Below are 21,222 nucleotides of genomic sequence, written 5' to 3'. Positions count from 1 at the left end.
CCTTGGTATTCAAAATCCCATGTGAGGGCGCTGTTTTTAAAAAGCGGCCACCCGCTTAAAATCTGTGATTGGTTAGATTTTCTCTTTTCATGGTAACTGTGGTAAAATTGGAACAGGTGACAGTATACCTTTAAAGTTCGGTTTGCTTCTCTCTTACCCAGGAGCAGTCAAAGCCTCGACCTGTGTAATGAACCTTTCTCATGAGTTGTGACATTTTTACTGGTGTTACAGTGAGACGGCATTCAAAATGGGACTTTTTGTTGCATCCCTGCATGAATACATATGCATCCTTGTGAAAAAGAAAAGAAGTGCTTGAAAGTCAGTCTCCCCAGTTGAAAGTTAAAACTCGAACACACAGGCCCTTGTACTTACAATCGCATCTGCAAGCTAAAGAGATACAACTTTTCTAAAATGTATACATCTTGTAGAGATGGAGAAATATCAAATCGTTTAACATCTACTTGCCTTGCGTAAGAATGTTTTCTTTGAGCAATGAAATACTCATGTCGTACTTTTTAAAATTTTTGCTTAGTCTGCAGGACAAGTACTCAAAACACACAATGTCACAGGAGCAACGAATAAATGGAGAGAAAAGTTTGGATACCTGAAACCAAAGGATCACTATGTTGTACCGAACATCGCACATTTTATCTGGTTTTCCTGTCATCCGTTCAAGTTTGAACACCTGATCAGTATGCTCAGTGCCCACAGGGTGATGAAAGCGGAAAAGATATATTTCTACACAGACTGTGAACCTAGCGGAGAATGGTGGGCTGAAGCCAAGGAACTCATCCCAACTTTACATGTGGAGTCCAGAAGCCGACCTACAAAAGTTTTCAATAAAATCCTAAATCCAAAATGGCCGCAGCATTCTGCTGATGTTGCTAGGCTACAGATTTTGATGGAGAGGGGAGGAGTCTACCTAGACACCGACGTCTTCGTGGTGGCGCCGCTGGAACCACTCCGTTACTATGACTACGTGGTCGGCAGACCAGAAAGCAAGGTTTTGAACAACGGAGTGATAATAGCAAGCAAACATTCACAATTTTTGAAAATCTACTATAAAAGTTATGAAAAGTACAATAGCAAATGCTGGGCCTGCTCGTCGGTGAGAAATCAGCATACCATAGCTATGAAACATAAACATCTGTTACACATTGAACCACACAGCATGGTCAACCCCCCCTACACAGAATGGAAGAAACTCTTTCTGAACAACTACAATTGGAAAGTTGGCCACTTTACTATTCATGTTTGGTTTCGAACATTCCGTAACAATGTCCCTGAAGCCAGCGACTTTAACCCAGACAACATAAGAAATCTGGATACCGCATTTGGAGAAATGTGCAGATACATGTATTACGGTTCGCCAGACATTTTTGAGTAGGTGGTTTTGGACCATTTCAAGAACTACAAACATGCGCAAAAGAGCCATAAGGCTAAGATTGTTATGGGATCAATTGCTTGCGGAGTTACTATCCGTCCGCAACCTAGAGCACAAAAGGGAAACTTGAACTTGATGTTTACACGTCACATGATTTCGAAAAATCATTCACATGGTTGAAAGCATGACAACACTACCAACTTAGTATATATCCTTATCATTATGGGATATATTGAATAATGTATTGTCAATCATTACAAAAATAAGTAAAAATAAGTAAAAGAGGTAAAAATGAAAAAGACGAGAACGGTGTCAGAAATCGCTTGCTAGAACTGTTTCATATTCATTTTCGCCACCTTTTCACCATGATTGTATATTACTCTTAATATTAGGCCTACTCTTACTTGATTGCTGATGACCGACTGTCATGAAAAGATTCCATGCAGAAATATTTGACACCGAGGAGCACTTCTAAAGCATTCTGCTACCCTTTCGCCAAACCGCAATTATGTGACAGACAAGACCATCGCGTTTGACTTTTGTCCCTAGAATTGCTCAACTCAATGCTGTGGCAAACTTCTCGATACTGCTACTTAAAACGGAACAAATTGATGACGTGCAACACTAAGTGAGATATTTGTTGTTAGACTTCAACGAGAAATAGAGGTGCAATGTTATGTGATCTTTCAAGGGTTTTACTCATCGTCTCTCATTCCAGAAAAGTTTCGAAGTATATTTATATCTATTGTTGATGCCACTTCAAAGAAATACGATAGCAGGTTTGTCTTAATCTATTACTCTTAGATCTATATCAATACAGATACAGTCTCATCACAGCATTTCCAAGCCACAATCCTGCTCGTCGATTCCAAAACAGGTGAACTTTTCGCCCATATTCCATGTACAAGATTCCATGTACAATGGACGCCTATTGAATAAAGAGTAAATCATTCGACTTCTGATCTCCTAGGGTGTAAATTGTTTCTTAAAGTATATCATGTATTCAAACTAATCGATTCTGTTAGCCAACATTAACTGAAGGGATTGAGATTTTTATGTCAACTTTCAAGTTCTGATCCGTTGTCGATAATTCATATCATTAAAAAATAGCTGTGATTTTTTTCCTTTTCTTTTCTTAATCAGAAATGTCACATAATCAAAATTAGTAAGACATAGCATGTAAGTGGAAGGGGATGTAGCTCAGTGGTAGAGCGCATGCTTTGCATGTATGAGGCCCCGGGTTCGAAACCCGGCATCTCCACATTCGATACCTTTTGTCTCAGCTATCGATCATTTGAACATATGGCCGTTTTCCTATACGCTAAAAAGAGTGATCCCACAGCCAGATAACTCCGACCTCCCCTTATTTGGGAGTCGATATGATGTTGTAGTTAAGCTTACTGTTTCTTCACTTTCTCCCAAGTCTTCATTGACTCCCTATTGATTCCCATTTTGATTTTGATTCCCATATTGATTTTGTTGCGATTCAGAGATTTAAAATACTGAATGGTTTTGCACCTGATTATTTGCGATAAAACGATAAAAACATTATTCACATATATCTTATGGCTCTGCGACCAACAGATGCCTTTCCTAAGTGGCTAAATTGACTTTATGTCTTGAAACATTTCTTGCATCGCTTGCATACAGTTTGTGGCTGAATTCTGCATAACCTTGAGAATTTTAGTTCCACTGGGCAGTCTTTAAGAGTTCCTTCGATCAAATTTTTGTCCTTGTCTGTGCTTGGACGGATATGAGATGGTCTCACACTCAAGACCCCAGCGCGTCTTTTGACTCTTGACGGCGCCAAAACCACCGCTTCTCAAGAATTCCTCCTTCACCTATATCATTGAGGTAAACAAGTGGCGCGAGCAACGGGAACAAGAAGCTATGAGTATCTTGCAACCCAGGCAATGGGATTGGGTTGACAGAGCTGGTTGATCTAAGACGAAGATAATGTGAAACGAGAGATCAAAAGATCATCCACATAAATTCCGAATGAGATCAAGAGTACAAAAGGTACAAAAGTCAGAAAGTATCAATGTAGGAACTTTATAACACACACACCTTTTGCTTTATGTCTCTGCTGCAGAACACTGTTTGAATACCAGAGTTTTATTGTGTGGACTGCAACCATAAATTTCCAAACGTTCCGCACTGGGAATCTCAATCTCTATGTCTGTACTGCCCTTTAACAAGTCACGTTTCTCATGACATATACCATGTATATATCAAAATGAATTGAGTTGTGGCATGTAAATAATGTAACTTTTCAGGGTGTGTAAACTGTGTGCATACTTGTGTGACTTTTTGTCGATATTGGTCCATCATATTTACAATCAGTAGGACCTTTCAGTCCCACAGTGATTTCAATTGAATTCTGTGAATGTAGCCTTATTGCAGTTTTGTGTGTGTGTGTAGGAATTGTTCGTTGAAGTGCGCCCTCTGCAGTCTATAACAGCAATTACTTAAAGTTCGGCCTGAGAAACCCAACGATGAGGGCAAAGTAAAATGATTAATTTGCTTCCGTCGATAGGCTTCAGTGTAGTTGTGTCGATTCAGACATTTTCCGTTTAAATTTAAAGACTTTTGATCTCATCTAGTAGAACCAAATAAATGTGTTTCATTCTTGATGGAAATATACATCTCAATGACAGAATGCAATGTCACAGCACGCATGTCACTGCATCTCCTGGAAAGAATGAAATATGCATGCATGCTATCAACAAAAAATTATATTATCAAAAGAAGAACAAAGATATCACATTTTCGCACAGAGTCCTCTGCTATTTGAGTGACGTCATAGAAAATGGCTTCGCTGGCATGTCTTTTAAATTTGGAAACAAACTTTAAAAATCCACAATTTCGGTAAAATAGACCTCTTTATAATTGTCTTAATAATATCCTTAATTTATGATTGATTTCGTCTTTCAAAGCATGTCATAAGATACATCTGTTAATAACCAAAAAGAAGCTGCATTCCAAAAACAAGCTGTATTAACTTTTGAAACATTAGAAATCACAAGAACTTCTGTAGCATATACATATGCAGGAGGTCTATTTTAATTTCTTGAGCATATATTTGCATTTCTGTACACTTGGTGTTAAAAAAATGAAATTGATACGATTTTGATATTCTTTTGTCACTGTTCACAAGGTAATAACGGAAAATCATTTTGTGTAAAATATATTTTGAGTCCTCATGAAAACTAATGTTCAAACACTGAAAATGGCCATCAAATAACCTCGTTTGGATGTATAAAATTCAAAACTTTCTGTATGGGGGGGGGGGGGGGGGGTCGACACCCTTCCTAACCACCGAAAAATAATTGCATTAATTGTGTCATTTCAGTATACAACTACATCTATGCATTTGCAGTCTTTGAAATCCTTAGTCGGTCAGTGTCATATTCTTTTATCTTACCACCTAGAACAAACTTAATCACTAACAGTAATTTACGGTGGCCCAAAACTACCTGTTCTCCGCATTCAAAGTCTGCGTCGCATTCAATTGTTTTTCTCTCACATATGTCTCCGCATTCAAAGTCTGCGTCGCATTCAATTGTTTTTCTCTCACATATGTCTCCGCATTCAAAGTCTGCGTCGCAATCAAATGTTTTTCTCTCACATAAGCTTATGTCTCCGCATTCAAAGTCTGCGTCGCAATCAAATGTTTTTCTCTCACATAAGCTTATGTCTCCGCATTCAAAGTCTGCGTCGCAATCAAATGTTTTTCTCTCACATAAGCTTATGTCTCCGCATTCAAAGTCTGCGTCGCAATCAAATGTTTTTCTCTCACATATGTCTCCGCATTCAAAGTCTGCGTCGCAATCAAATGTTTTTCTCTCACATATGTCTCCGCATTCAAAGTCTGCGTCGCAATCAAATGTTTTTCTCTCACATATGTCTCCGCATTCAAAGTCTGCGTCGCAATCAAATGTTTTTCTCTCACATATGTCTCCGCATTCAAAGTCTGCGTCGCATTCAATTGTTTCTCTCTCACATATGTGTCCGCATTCAAAGTCTGCGTCGCATTCAATTGTTTCTCTCTCACATATGTGTCCGCATTCAAAGTCTGCGTCGCCCAAACACTATTAATAAGCTTATTATTGAGTTTTTCTGTTTTCTCTATCAGTTCTTCTCCCTTTCTTGACGCTCTGACTGATCGTAGGAAATAAAAAGAAATTACTTTATAGCCTAACCTAGCCTCTTGACTCTTTATTTATTTTACACCCCATTACAAGGACGTTTATCTCTCATATACACACATCTTGTAATTAATTAGTCAACATGACTAATTATGCTAATCCGTGGACTTATCAGGGATTTTATAGGTTAGTCAACATCGCGAAAGATAGGAAAGGTTACTAAAACTCCTTTTTCATTTACATCTCTATCTTTCCAATGTTGACCAATCCTTGATAAGTCCACGGATTAGCATAATTAGTTGTGTTGACTAATTAATTACAAGATGTGTATATGAGAGATAAACATCCTTGTAATGGGGTGTAAAATAAATAAAGAGTCAAGAGGCTAGGTTAGGCTATATAGTCATTTATTTTATTTACTACGATCAGTCAGAGCATGAAGAAAAGGAGAGGGACTGATAGTGACAGAGAAAACTGAGAAAAACTCAATAATAAGCTTTATTAATAGTGATTGGGCCGCCCGTGGATGGTCGTCGCAGTCAATGATTTTGTCACCAACACATGAAGGCGTTGGCAAGTTTTGGTTAGCGTGACCCTCGCTCCATGACCCATGATTGCATCCGGAAAAAGTATCTTTCCTTTAGTGTTCGTGATCGCGAAAAGCTCATTTTTGAAGGTAAGTGACAAAGTAATTTATTGTATTGTAAGCTTATGGGGTTAATGATCTAGCCAAGGGGGTACGCTGCTCACCAGTGTGGGCGCATCATAATGGGTCCCACATGAGCGTCCGAATGTAAAACGGCAGCCCGTCCCACAACTGCCAATACATCCAGGGCTAGACGGTGGCTAGACCATTAACCCCATAAGCTTACAATACAATGAATAACTTTGTCACTTACCTTCGAAATCAATGAGCTTTTTGCGATCACGAACACTGAAAGAGTGATACTTTTTCCGGATGCAATCATGGGTCATGGAGCGGGTGGCGCCTATCGACACGATCATCGTGTGAATAAACAAAAAAAAAAATGCTTACCGACACGATGATCGTGTGGATAACGTGGTTTTTCTTACCTATCCACACGATGGTCGTGTCAATAAGACGCATTTTCCGCTTATTTGCACGATGATCGTGCAAATACACAGTTTTCTTACTTATTTGCACGATGATCGTGTCTATAAGACGCATTTCCCGCTTATTTGCACGATGATCGTGCGAATACGCAGTTTTTCTTACTTATTTGCACGATGATCGTGTCTATAAGACGCATTTCCCGCTTATTTGCACGATGATCGTGCGAATAAGCGGAAAATGCTTCTTAAAGACACGATCATCGTTTTGATAAAGAACAACACATACCGACACGATCATCGTGTAGATAAGAAAAACAAACGGATAATCCACACGATGATCGTGTCTATAAGAAGTATTTTCCGCTTATTTGCACGATCATCGTGCAAATAAGCGGAAAATGCTTCTTATAGACACGATCATCGTGCAAATAAGCGGTTTTTCTTACTTATTTGCACGATCATTTTGCTTTTCCTGAAACGTCCTTTTTATAGTTTTTTTACATCTCAAGACTTTAATTATCATCTCAATTAGAAAATTTGAATATTGAATATAGAGAAAATATGTTTCTTAAAAAAAATATGGGCGTACTCGGTCTGGTCATGGAGTTAGGAAGGTTTGCATGTTTGGGTGACTATGTCCGCGACTCAATGGCGACTCTATCCCTACAGCGTGCAACCCCCTAAATTACATCTAAATATATTAGCTGAATGCAAAAAAAAGTACGTGCGACGTTTCAAACTTGACGGCCATCTTTTATCCTGGAAATGTCGAAAACGAGTGACGGTGAGTTCCATACATCGGCTGTGTACGTACTGTGTGTACTAGTATGGCGCTTTGCTTGAGGGGTTTGTTAGTTTGACTCAAATTACTGGCAGTGGATCGGCGGAGATTGTCAAATGCAATGAATTTAGCGAGAAAATAGCAAAAATAGGAAAGGAGAGTAAAAGAGCGAGAAGGGAAAAATTACAAAGTAACTGACAGAAAATAAAGAGGGAAAAAAAACGTGGCTCCGACCGGGAATCGAACGTGCACCTCCTGAGGCTTGGCTTCCATCGTTCAAATGTGATCACTCTGCGTTCCCGATGGCATCGGGCTATCCATACGTATATAGGAGAAAATACAGAAGTATTGTTGTCTCTTTCAAGCTGCGATTTTGTTTGTTATGCTCTCTAATTCAATTTTTTGGCAGTCTGAGCCTCGAAAACGTGAAATATTGAGATCGCGAACAAGATTTCATTGGTGGTTTATTATAAAACGGCAGTGGATTTTAGCAAGCGATGACAGCAATTCAATTGTCAATTGGACACATGGGCCTAAGGCTAAATTATGGAGAACACACTTTTTGTCACACGAGGAAATTTTACTTCAGCTCGAAAGCCGTACATTTGAGACCACTTGATAACGCAAAATGGTGACATAAGTGTACAATTTGCATTTGATCTCAATTATCATGATCGTGTCGCTAAGTTGCTTTTTATTCCTGCTTACCGACAAGATCATCGTGTCGATAGCCACAACGCATGGAGCGAGGGTCACGCTCACAAAAACTTGCCAGCGCCCTCATGTGTTGGTGACAAAATCACTGACTGCGACGCCCATCTAGGAGAGAAACAATTGAATGCGACGCAGACTTTGAATGCGGAGACATATGTGAGAGAAAAACATTTGATTGCGACGCAGACTTTGAATGCGGAGACATATGTGAGAGAAAAACATTTGATTGCGACGCAGACTTTGAATGCGGAGACATATGTGAGAGAAAAACATTTGATTGCGACGCAGACTTTGAATGGGGAGACATATGTGAGAGAAAACATTTGATTGCGACGCAGACTTTGAATGCGGAGACATATGTGAGAGAAAAACATTTGATTGCGACGCAGACTTTGAATGCGGAGACATATGTGAGAGAAAAACAATTGATTGCGACGCAGACTTTGAATGCGGAGACATATGTGAGAGAAAAACATTTGATTGCGACGCAGACTTTGAATGCGGAGACATAAGCTTATGTGAGAGAAAAACATTTGATTGCGACGCAGACTTTGAATGCGGAGACATATGTGAGAGAAAAACAATTGAATGCGACGCAGACTTTGAATGCGGAGAACAGGTAGTTTTGGGCCACCGTAGTAATTAATAATTTGGCTGTAGTAAAGGAGCTTCCACTTCTTCTTTCCAACTTTCAGGCATTCCAGTGTTATCCATTCGTTCAATTTACATGTAAACTTTGTGCTGCCTTACATTCCTTTCCTTATTCAGTTTTGTCATGTCCTATGAAGAAAAGCAATAATTGGCAATACCACATATGTAAGATCATCATGCTATACATAAGAAGGGCATGGCTATGAAAACTCATGCCGTGCTCTTTCTTACTTTTCATTTAGTCTGCAGGACAAGTACTCAAAACACACAATGTCACAGCAGCATCGAATAAATGGGGAGAAAAGTTTGGATACCTGAAACCAAAGGATCACTATGTTATACCGAACATCGCACATTTTATCTGGTTTTCCTGTCATCCGTTCAAGTTTGAACACCTGATCAGTATGCTCAGTGCCCACAGGGTGATGAAAGCGGGAAAGATATATTTCTACACAGACTGTGAACCTAGCGGAGAATGGTGGGCTGAAGCCAAGGAACTCATCCCAACTTTACATGTGGAGTCCAGAAGCCGACCTACAAAAGTTTTCAATAAAACTATAAATCCAAAATGGCCGGAGCACTCTGCTGATGTTGCTAGGCTACAGATTTTGTTGGAGAGGGGAAGAGTCTACCTAGACACCGACGTTTTCGTGGTGGCGCCGCTGGAGCCACTCCGTTACTATGACTACGTGGTCGGCAGACCGCAAAGCAAGATTTTGAACAACGGAGTGATAATAGCAAGCAAGAATTCACAATTTTTGAAACACTACTACCTAAGTTATGAAAAGTACAACAGCAAATGCTGGGCCTGCTCGTCCGTGAGAAATCAGCATACCATAGCTATGAAACATAAACATCTATTGCACATTGAACCACACAGCATGATCAACCCTCCCTACAGAGAATGGAAAAAACTCTTTCTGAATAACTACAATTGGAAAGTTGGCCACTTTACTATTCATGTTTGGTTTCGAACATTCCGTAACAATGTCCCTGAAGCCAGCGACTTTAACCCAGACAACATAAGAAGCATGGATACCGCATTTGGAGAAATGTGCCGATACATATATTACGGTTCGCCAGACGTCTTTGAGTAGGTAGTTTGGCACCATTTCAAAAGCTACTGACATGCGCAAAAGAGACATAAGGCTTAGATTTGTTAGGGATCAATTGCTACAATTGCTACACATCACATGATTTCGAAGAATCATTCACATATACATGACAATATTGCGAACTTAATACTTAGCACGCATCCGTATGATCATGGGGATATATTGAATAATGTGCTATTAATCATAATGATTCAAAAATACGAAAAAAATAAACTTGATGGAGTAAAAGAGAAATGAAGAAAAAGATAATATTGATTTGTCAAAACTGCTTACTATAACTATTTTATATTCAATTTCGCCAAGTTTTTGCCATGATTGTATGACTGATACTTGATTGCTGATGACCGGCAGTCATAAAACGACAAACATATTCTATGCAGAAATATTTTAGGTCGAGGAGAACTTCTAAAGCAAATTGTGCCACCCGTTCGCCAAACCGCAATTATGTGACTTACACGACCATCGGGTTTGACCGTTACTTTTGTTCCTAGGTTTGCTCAACTTGCCCTGTAGCAAATTTCTCGAGACTCATTCTAAATAAGGTAACAAATTGACTACGTGAGATATTAAATTGTAAAAGTGCAATTATCCTGTAACATATTATATGATCTTTAAAGGGTTTAAATCTTCTCTACATTCCAAACAAGTCTCGAAGTATGTCATATCTACTGTTGATGCCACCCAAAGACAGTAGGAGTGTAGTTTTGCCTTAATTTATTATTCTTAGGTCTATATCAATACAGATACAGTCTCATCGCAGCATTTCCAAGCCATAATTCTGATCGTCGATTCCAAAATAGGTGAATTTTTTGAGCAGATTCCATATACAACGGATAAACTGCAACTCATTGAACTTCTGATCTCCTAAGGTAGTGTAAGCTGTTTCCTAAAAATACATCATGTATTCAAACTAATCGATTTTGTGAGTCAACATTAAGTGAAGGCTTGAGATTTTTTATGAATTTGTCTAGCGTTTGAGATTTCCAGCTCGCAGCAGTTTGAATGACCTTGACGTCTAACTAAGGTCAATCTATAACAGTTTGCTCTCTTCCTATTTTGTCATGTCATTCTAGCAAAATATTTCGTCCCGATGTCAACTTTCAAGTTCGGATCAATTGTCGATAATCGCTATCATTAAAAAATAGCCGTGATTTTGTTTCATCTCCTTTTTCTTAATCAGTAATGTCATATAATAAAAATTAGTAACACATCAATTATTAGGAGGGGATGTAGCTCAGTGGTAGAGCGCATGCTTTGCATGTATGAGGCCCCGGGTTCGAAACCCGGCATCTCCACTCGCTTTACATTTTGTCCCTCCTGGGAAAGCAGCTATCGATCAATGTATAATCAATGTATATGCACAAGTATATGGCAGCAGTATCTGCTGAAAATTTACCAACTACGGATTCCTTTGACCAACCCTTATTGGGAGTCGATGTTACAGTTTCTTCCCGCTCCTTTCTGTCAAGTCTCCATCGGCTACCCATTGATTTCCATATCTATTGTTTTGTTGCAGTTAAGACAATTATACAACACTGAATGGTTTTACACCTAAATGTTTACAGCAGTTTTCTAAGGGAGCCTTCGGTAATTACACGGGGATGGGGTGGGCCTGGGGAATTTCGCGCACACCTGTACCGTAAAATGTGACCCACCCCCTATCCTCCTGTCTAAAATGTGACCCTCCCCTCGTCCCATATATTAAAACTTGACCCTCCCCCAAACCACTGCGGTATTCTCCCCAGGAATAACTGAAACAGTATCAGTAATTTACACATCAATTGGTTCAATTGTTATGATTGTTAGGGACAAATAACAGAGACGAGGGTTGGTATTTTGGAGGGACAGTCACAATTTATCACGCAAGAAGAGATAAGCTTATGATATTTCATACATTTGAGGGAGGGTCATTATATTTTGTGCAATTATAAGAAGGCAAGGTGTGGCTGATATAGTGCTTCGTCCAAAAATATAAAATATTTTCTTTCAAATTTCGTTGTAAATCAAAGTATTTTAATTTTCAATAGCAGAGGCGAGTAAACCGGCATCTTGATAAATTTGCTTAAAAACATTGCTTTAAAAAATAAATTTTACTTGCTGAAACTTTAAAATTACCGCCGTTTCTGCTTTTAGCATCGACAGCTGAATCACCAATCACGCCCTTGGCATGATTGGTGTGATTGTCAGTCATTATTGTCATTTGGCGTATTCGAAAGCACGATTTCGATCATGATCGGCCAATCACGATCATGGTCGTATTAATCGAACGCGCCCCCGGTCTTCACCCATACAATGGAGATAAAAAAGAAAGTTCCATGCCTTTAACGTTGGTAGCGCTATCAACAGGAACAAGAGCCCTCAGAAACTGGCATTCTCGTCAAGAGGACGGGGGCTGACTGAGCCGGTTAATCAGGACTGTGTGATAGTATAGTCCACATAAATTCTGAGTTAGATCAAGTCTAAAACGTACCAAAAGGGCACAGAGTCCATGTAGCCGACAATGAGATGCAAATGATATGCGGTTAAGGTCTCCTCGACTAACTTTCAGCTGTTTGCTCACTTTCTACTATTTTTATAGTATTTTATACAAAGGCACAGACTTATTCTACCTTCAACTTAAAACTGGTAGTGATTTTGTAGCTCATTCTTTACTATTTTTCATAGTTTTTGGTAGCCGGTAACAGACACTTCGTGTTCGTGTCGGCTACATGGACGATCTGCCTACAAAAGTCAGAAAATAGCAATGTAGGAAGATTATAACAAACATCTTTAGCTTCATGTCTCTGCTGCAGAATGCTGCATTTTTATTGTGTGTAGAAAGTATGAATGCCCAAACATTCTTCACTGGACGAAAGGGTCATTTAATATCGCTATTTCTGTACTGCCCTAAACAAGCGACGTTCGTCACTATATATCAAAGTGGCTTGAGTAATGTACTACGGCCATTCGATAAGGTGACAGTGGGTATAGTGTCATGTATTGTAACTTTTATGAGTGTGTAAATGTACCAATGTTATAATGTGTGTGCATTTTTGTGTGACTTTTTGCCAATATTGGTCCATTTTGATATTCACGATCGGTAGCACTTTTGAAAGGTCCCACCATCTTTTCAGTCTCACAGTTTTTTATTCAAGTACCCCGTCCTCCATTCTTCCTTCCAAACAAAAATGTGTTTTCGAATGCAGCCTTATTGCGCGTTTTGTTAGGAAAAGCCCTTTGAAGTGCGCCCTCTGCAGTGTCACAGTATCTCATGAAAAAGAGAATATGAATGGTTACGACCACATAGGACATCATACCATTAATGGTTAACATCGAAGAATGAGGGATAAAAATTCTACCAAATACTTTAACGATAAAATGTTGCATGTGCGCTTTCTCTCGTGCAAACCTTGACAATGAAGGGAAACAAGATAATTATCTAGACTTCGACGATAACTCAGTGGCGATAAAGTCGATGAGCAACGGCTCATGTGCATGCAAGTAGAAAATGTTCGTCAGTGACGTTGTTTTTGTACATTCTGAAATTAGTAATTGGGATGATGACCTTTGATGCATGTGACAGAGCATTCTAACAAAGTTCAGGTTCAGGGCGCTTTCCTTTTTTTGTGTGAATTTTCAGTAAACTTTGAAGCTGTAAAAGTTTTCGTCATGTCATTTTTCTGGATTGGTTTCGGTGCATTTACATGAACAAACAAGAAAAAAACAATTCATTGCAAGGATATATAAAAAATATACGAGAGAGAGAGAGAGAGAGAGAGAGAGAGAGAGAGAGAGAGAGAGAGAGAGAGAGAGAGAGAGAGAGAGAGAGAGAGAGAGACAGACAGACAGACAGACAGACAGACAGAGATTCATATTGTTGAGGAAAGAATAAACACTTGTCAAATTATTATTTCAAAGTTATTAAAAACATAATTGGATAATTCCAAGCAATGAAAGCATTGCAGAGACTTCTAGAGGGCGCACTTCTGCGTTTGCTATTGCGAATTTCACTTCTTGTATCGTCAATGGTGTAGATTTCGTTGGAAAATTAAACTATAGGTAAACTGACATAATCACGTCGGACTATTTTCATATTTTTTGAAACCAAAATTAGGTCAATCAGTATTGTTTATCTTCTTGAATTCAGAATCTTCAATATTGACGGAAAAAGTATGTCCACAGTAGAAGTTTTCTTCAATGTCAGTTCATAAATCAAGTATGCAATTTCATCGTCCCTCTCAGTTAAAGTATAAACGAGTTGCAAACACAGTACACAATATGCGAAGATATTTTATCAGATAAATTCTGGTCTGTGCCGAAATTCAGCTGTTAACAAAAACATCGAATATCAAACATACAGAGCATGTTTTCGAGTCGAACACTAATAATATTTTCGGCATGATTTTACGTTGAATATAACGTACGTTATAGCTCTTGGAGGTTTAACCCTACGTATCAAGTAAATGCGCTTGATCTCACATGCCCTTTACGCTTTCTTTGGGAAAGTTTTCACGATGGTACACTGGTCACGGAAGTTCCGTCATCGCGACTGTCGGTTTATGAGATTTAAGCGCTGAAATCATAGTTTGCAATTCAGGCCTGCTTTGTGTGTCTGTATATTAGCAAATTATCCGTGCCAAATATGTACAGCACAAGAGGAAACGTGGCCGCCCCTTGGCAATTTTTATCATCATTTATAAGCTTATAATCCATAGAGGTTTATATCGTTTAGTTTCATCACTTTCATCCATAATACCATCTATGAGTCAGCGAGGCTTAGTGTCATCGAACTTATGCCTATAGCCATACGTATGCCATACGTAATATACTACCACCCTGCGGAAAGAGGCAAAGGTTTGTAACCGGTCGTTATCGAAAACCTCAAGTTGTGTTTTTCTACATCATCTAAACTCTTGATCTAACTGCTAATTCTAGCGCAGAACCTGAGTAAACGTATTATCAAAAGACAAGACACTTTCTCATTGCCCGATACAATTTTGATTTTTCTTCTGTTGTATGAGGGCTCCCTATTTGCAAGACGGGTGCGACCTGCCAGCGGTAAGTGTCATGTCGCAAACTTTAAATTTAGCCATTATGAGAATAAAGGCAACTGACATATAAACTGCGACAAATCACAATATCAATATCCTAATATATCATATAATGGAATGCTACAAGTATAGAATTTTAAAAAAGTCACATACTGGGTCACTTTTTTCGGATGTTTTTCTTACTACTGAATCTAAAGCGGGTATAAACGGCAGGACATATAATACCGGCCAATGCGTGACATTTGGTGGCAGTTCGGGCACGTTGTGGTTTCGCGAGACCCACGCTTCCTCTGTATTTCAACGGCCTTTGACTGATAAACCAGCTTGTTTGTTTTTAAACAATTACGGGCAATTGTCACGTAGCCGAACTCGTCCGTTCGCACTTCTGTTATTGTGATTGCCAAAACCGCAGCGGGTCATGTCCATGGGCGATATTGAAATGTTTAGCGTTCACTGGCAAAAAAAGAAGAGGAAACTAAAAAAGGTTGGGGGAAGGGGGGGGGACAAAAAAGAATGAAAATTAAAGAAAAAGGAAAAGAACAGATAGACTCGAGACCACACAACAATGGTAAACGGAGAAGCTAAAACTGTATAATTGTCAACATTTTGTTACTGATTAATGGGTAAAATTGTCGTCACAATCGTAGGAATGCGATTATTTTTCTTGATGGTGACCAAAGAAGTGAAATACAAAGGAAAAAAATTCCACACAACGATAAGACTGTGTTGAATTGTTTTGTTTGTATGCTGATAATTGATATTACTAATGTGAAATCTGTGGGTGGTGCACAAAAGATGGACGAAGACGAACGGTTGTTGGGTTCAAAAATAGAAAACGTTACCCAATAACACTGCCGTTGACAACACTCCATCGCGACCTCTGACCCAGGGCAGAAATCCCCTTTGACCTACTGCGACTGTTGTCGTCTGCGAAAAGAATTATATTGTATCAAATCTCATTCGACTTGTTGGGCTATCGAAATTTCTCACGATTGAAAAGTGCCCTGTTATTCGGAGATCTGAATTTGTTTTTTTGGAGAGGCATGTGTTTTCTGTCGATCCCAAACGTGATAATTTAGTTGAAAGAAGAAAGGCTACAGGAATTATTTTTTGTCATCGGAATGATCCCTCGTTCGTCTTTATCTCAAACGTTTTTTCATCTGCATTTCTTGCGGCTGAAATGCGCCTACAAAGCCTAAAGAGCATACATGTAGCTCAGAGAACACCCGTTATAGAGTTAGCGAATTTTTTTATTTATTTTGAACTTTCACTTTTTTCTTCAGGAGAATTTTTCCACAGTCCCTGACGGAGGGACCGTGAATTGTCCCAGGGGCGCATTTTACCCTAGTTTTTACTCCACCCAGGATTAGCTCTGGATTGCTGCTGCATAACCAGGACTCCGGGTTACTGCTTTAATTGAAAGAAGGAACTATTAATGAAACACGTTATCGGTGAAAAATTTATAGTAGTTTCGCTACCGTTTAGAACACTGCTTTGAGCTCCATTACATGACCCGTAATAGTTGTTTTTTATGCATGTTTGAGGCGTACCTGGAAGACAGGGGCACTTGTTTTTTATGTCACTTTTCTACGAGTAGAGTAGTGCTGACAAAAATGTTGTAAATTGGACAGTTTTTGCTCGGGTCTGGTCATGATCTGCTGGTGTTTGAGAAATCGGAATCTGAAAAGCAGGAAGCTAATACGTGCGTTGCGTTGTTGTGGTCGCCACTGTTCTCCGAGTACACGGGTTCAGAGAAAAGGCGAACGGATAATAGGACAAGTACGTCTAGATGGAGTTGTTAAGTTTGCTCGGCTCGTTCCCCCTTAAAATTTACAAAGTCTGTCGCGCTTGCCGGCTCCAAGTGAACTTCAAAACTACCCACGTACTGGTTATCCACCTTGATTACGTGTTCTTCAAGTACGATTCACATTCCAATGGACATAGATAATGTTCTATTTTGGGGCAGGGTTACTTGGATTTAATGCACAACACCAAGCATTTCGACCTAGCGTGTGTCATGTATGCGATACCAGCCTTGTTTGCGTCCTTTTCTTTTGTTCACAAAATATTTCAACTGCGCCCTGCAAATTTGCGGGGGCCACCGTTGAACAGCGCACAGCCCTGAAACATAATTTCGCCAGGAGAACTATGCGCCGGTGACGTCACATTTCTGAATTTGAAACTTGCGAGTTCTGTTATTTCAATTTAAAGGGATGAAGGGGTATACGAGGCTAATGAAACAAATTTCAAACAACTAAATGGGTGTAACATATTAAATAAAAAATCTTGTACATGCGATATTCTGTTGTTTGGCAGGCGTCTTCAATAAAATAAAATGGCGATGGAATTCGTTCCAGTCAATCATACGGAGGACATCGACTCGTTAATGTTTACTTCCTAATTTCGCCGTCCAAAACTGCTGCTCTGGTGTGCGTCCACGTACGCTAATTTGTCGCATGGAGGCTAAACTTTCAGCATTTCCTCAGCGCTATAAATACACGTCCCAATTACAAATTATTGCGGATAGAATTATAGCCTCACATATAATCGAAATAAACCCCCTATCACCGGGGTTTTATCGATGTTGACATACGCCGAATACGGAACGCACTGCGGCAAAACTCTATATTGATAAGTATAATGATTTCTCAGTTACGGAAATTGTTGATCCATCTGATGCCCCTTTCACACGAATCTTAGTTTGCAGGGACGCATTTCTAAAATACCTATCATCAGTCCCTGTGCTATACCCAAACTTGACAGGAAACGTTTCTCTTTCGGATTGAAAACTATCATCAACCTCAGAAGCTATCTAGCTTGCCGCCTGGGCCATATATTCTTCTCATTTTACGATTTGTTGTTGTTATTTTTAAAAAACCTCGGATGGCTTTTTGTTCGGTTGAAAAGCCTCGGACATCACCGAGTGTTATATCGTCAACAACAGGCGCAGCCCTGCATTCTACTGCTGGCAGGGTATCTAGATTCAATTTGTGACTTTAATTTGACAATCAAAGAATTGAATCGTCTGCAAAAGTCGACTCAAAAGTCAGGAAGTCCTCGCTCTTCCCCTTTTCGTTGGAGATCGACGGTATGCGATGAATTCAAATCGAAGTTCGTTCTCAGTTACATGCACATAAAAACTTCGAAGGAGACGTGTAAATTGTCCCGTCCTCCCCCCCGAGAAATATTTGACTTGTTAAATCTGCGGTCACTGTCCGCCTGTCAATCATACAGTGGTGTGATTCACCGTGAAATTTTATAGAATTTGATTGGTTGATAAGATGAGATTTGCATAATGATCCGTGTAGTAATTTGTTAAGCACTGAGCGTGCCTTCAGCATGTCACTGGGACGGTTGTCAACACAACTTCATATTTCACGCGCTTCCCCAAACCATATTTGTCCCTTCCGCTCTCTGCTCTTTAGCACGAGGCGATAGTCAGAAAAACAGACTTAAGATAAAAAAAATATTGCCCTGAAGAATTTTGAGATTGTTACGTTCCCTCGCTTAAGTTGTAAGGACAGTCCTGCAGACTTTTTGACGTATTAATTAATTTTGTGTAGGTACACATTCAAAAAAATATTAACGTTGTTAAAATAAATGTAACATGTTAAAATAAATGTAAGATGACAAATGTTGTTGTATTCAGAGAAAAGTTATATCGACAACAAACCGTGCGAGTGCCATTGAAGTTCACAAGACTGGTAAAACATCGCCTCTGAACTGTGGAGTGCTTGACGAATGCTTTGCAAAAACCGCTTTTGAGCAAAAGTTCAGAGTTGAAGACATTTTTTGGGTCAAAAGTTTTGTTTCGATGTTTTCGAAGTCCTGGTGATTGCAGAACAGAATAAAGTTATGGAGGTGATTATATTAGTTGTTCCTTCAATCTAAAGTAAAACCGAATCCGATCAGTAAGTGTTGTCCGTCACGCATTCGCAATACGGGCGACTTGTCTTATTAGAAAGCCGATAAATTGGCGTAAAGGCGCGCGCGTGTATTGGGGAAGTGCATTACTTATTCGCAACAATAATCGTACGATAATTTTTTTTCTAATTTATGACCAGTAAAACATTTTGTAAGTTTCGTTTTCGATTATAAACGGGCTATTAGGTCCGACTTGGCTATTTCGTAACATCTGTACGTACAGAGCGGACCATGCAACACACAATTGTACGCCGCGGCTGCCATCACCGCACAGGCAGTATCCTTTTGGGCCTCACTATCGCAGTCTTAGTGTCACCGGTAGCTGCTGATAGCTTACAGTATGACGCATCATGTCATTTCCCCTCTAGTGTGTCTTTTCCACGGCCACTTCAACTATATTTGGTATCTAAGAGTACTCTTGATTACAGAATTAGCGACATCGTTTCGTCAAGTTTTTCTTTTTTTTTACGGTCGGTGTAATAAAACTGGTCAGTTGCACGGTTGCGCGAGTCGTTACAGCCGTGTTTGGCAACTGTTGCTTATCGCTAGGCTCCGCTATCAGCCGTCAATGGCTCGCTATCGGCTGTGTCAAGCCCCAAATTAAACCACTTCTCCTTCCCTGACACCGATCCCTTTGCGTCTGCCTGCCGATATCTTCTTCTTTCGAGTGTTTTACAAACTGTCGATGCCTTTTCGGAACTGACTTTTGGGACATGCCGAAGGTCTGAAGATATGGCCGGTCTGCTCTTGGTTTGCCGCGGACTGCAGCCTGCGGAGTTGTAATGGATTCAGTGAGTTCAAGTTGGCGAAGACGAAGTCGCCGTCACTTTTTGCATATTTTCGTTATCAGCGATATTGTGATCAAGAACAAAAATATTACCTTTTTGTGTGTATATTAATTGACTTTCTTTTATATGCTACATTATTAGGTTTAGCGCGATATACGCCTAGGTGTAATACTACAAACGTTTTCCCTTCCTTCTACACGAGGAACAGTTCCGGTAGTTCCGTGAGGCGTCTTAAAATCGCCAAATTTGAGACAGAAATGCTTTAAGATGCATATAATATTGAAACGAAATCGGCATGATCAAATTTCATAATTGCAATTTCAGTTGGCTGTAAAAGAAATAAATTGCGGTTGGGGCTTTGCTGTGAACTGAGAACTCAAAATCGCCAAGACTTGACGGTGTACCCGCGCTTTCTTCCAAGAGTGCCCTCGGCCATAGAATTGCAGCCTCTACAGGTGCATATTTTAGTAAGTCTCTGATCAGCTTCAATAAACTGTGCGAATTAATTATTTCTCCTTTGCATTCAGGTTTCTCTTCAACAAATTTTGTCCCTTTTTCGTTATTATAACTGTGAATTACCCTAGCAGTGTTTTAGAATGTTTTAATACTGGTGGATATTGGACACTACTACAGTCTGTAGCCTGCCTGACCGAATAGTTCACGATTCCCCGCGCACCTCAAAAATTTAAGCGGCTAAAAGCCGCGCGTTGTCAGTTACAGTACTATCAGAAAAAGAATGAACAAGCCTTGAACTCCGAAAGATGGATGTTTGATTGTGTGAAAGTTTATCTCAAATTGTAATCGCCTCCCCTGCCGACCGTTTGAGAGTTACCGTTAACTGGCAGATAACGTTCGAGCTGTCTACCGCCGCGCGGCGGTTTTCGCATACATTTTTTAAAGTATGATCCAGTTGTTGATATGGAGATATGGGAGAGAACGCCTTCTTAATTTGTTCTGTAGTCGGCAGTTACATGCAACAATTTCAAATAATACAAGTTGCTTGTCTACTTTTGACGACGTTGGGGAAACCAGCCGCACAGCAAAAATCTCTTTCCACTCACTGGACTTGCCGCCGCTATGCTTCGGACACATTGCGCAACGATAGCGCGTTTTTGAAGCGCCCTAGAACCCATATCCGTGGACAGACAGCCCAAATAATGAGTATTTTATTTACTCCACTCAAACTTTTCAATTTTCCTACCTCACTCGGCCGTTTTCGTTTTGAAAGCAACGCGAATTCGTTCCATGACGACCGTTGAGTGGAGACGGGACGGTATCCGGCGCACACCTTCTTGAGCAGCGCCTCGCGAGTATGAGGGCTCTGCATTGCGATACACACCGGCGCGGCAATTACGGAGGGCGGCGGGCGAATTCCATCACAAAGCCAGGGGCTAAATCAATAGTCGGCAAGCCACAGTTGAAAGTGGTTTCGGATTTCGGTACCTTTCACGTTTTCTGTCTCCAGAGAAAGAGACAACAGTGATATAAAAGACCAAAGTCAAGAAAAAACAAAGGAACAATTAAAGGTGACTGTTTACTGCGGCTATTTGGCAACCCGGCTTAATCCAATTCTTCGAGGCAAGCCGACGAAAGCGACATGAAAACACGCTGTG

General features: G+C 39.9%; 2 protein-coding genes and 2 non-coding genes across 5 annotated transcripts in view; all 4 read left to right on the top strand.

Annotated features, from left to right (window-relative positions):
- The window catches only part of LOC139115898 (uncharacterized), a 34,427-nt gene extending 32,378 nt beyond the window's left edge, over positions 1 to 2,049 (top strand). For both annotated transcript variants that reach the window (XM_070678317.1, XM_070678318.1), the window contains exon 2: positions 533 to 2,049. In XM_070678317.1, coding sequence (XP_070534418.1) covers positions 533 to 1,387 — 855 coding nt within the window. In that variant the 3' untranslated portion in view covers positions 1,388 to 2,049. The remainder of the gene's footprint in view (positions 1 to 532) is intronic.
- A 524-nt stretch (positions 2,050 to 2,573) lies between these two features.
- On the top strand, positions 2,574 to 2,645 carry Trnaa-ugc (transfer RNA alanine (anticodon UGC)). Its single transcript has one exon. It is a non-coding gene; the product is annotated as a tRNA-Ala (tRNA).
- A 6,511-nt stretch (positions 2,646 to 9,156) lies between these two features.
- LOC139116355 (uncharacterized) lies at positions 9,157 to 9,849 on the top strand. Its single transcript, XM_070678991.1, has one exon. It carries the CDS (start codon positions 9,157 to 9,159, stop codon positions 9,847 to 9,849), a length of 693 nt encoding a protein of 230 aa, XP_070535092.1.
- A 1,241-nt stretch (positions 9,850 to 11,090) lies between these two features.
- Positions 11,091 to 11,162, top strand: Trnaa-ugc (transfer RNA alanine (anticodon UGC)). Its single transcript has one exon. It is a non-coding gene; the product is annotated as a tRNA-Ala (tRNA).
- The last annotated feature ends 10,060 nt before the right edge of the window (positions 11,163 to 21,222 follow it).

Source organism: Ptychodera flava, chromosome 17 (genome assembly GCF_041260155.1).
Source record: "Ptychodera flava strain L36383 chromosome 17, AS_Pfla_20210202, whole genome shotgun sequence".
In the NCBI taxonomy this organism is placed as follows: Eukaryota; Metazoa; Hemichordata; class Enteropneusta; family Ptychoderidae; genus Ptychodera; species Ptychodera flava.
This window is presented reverse-complemented; position numbering and strand designations above follow the sequence as displayed.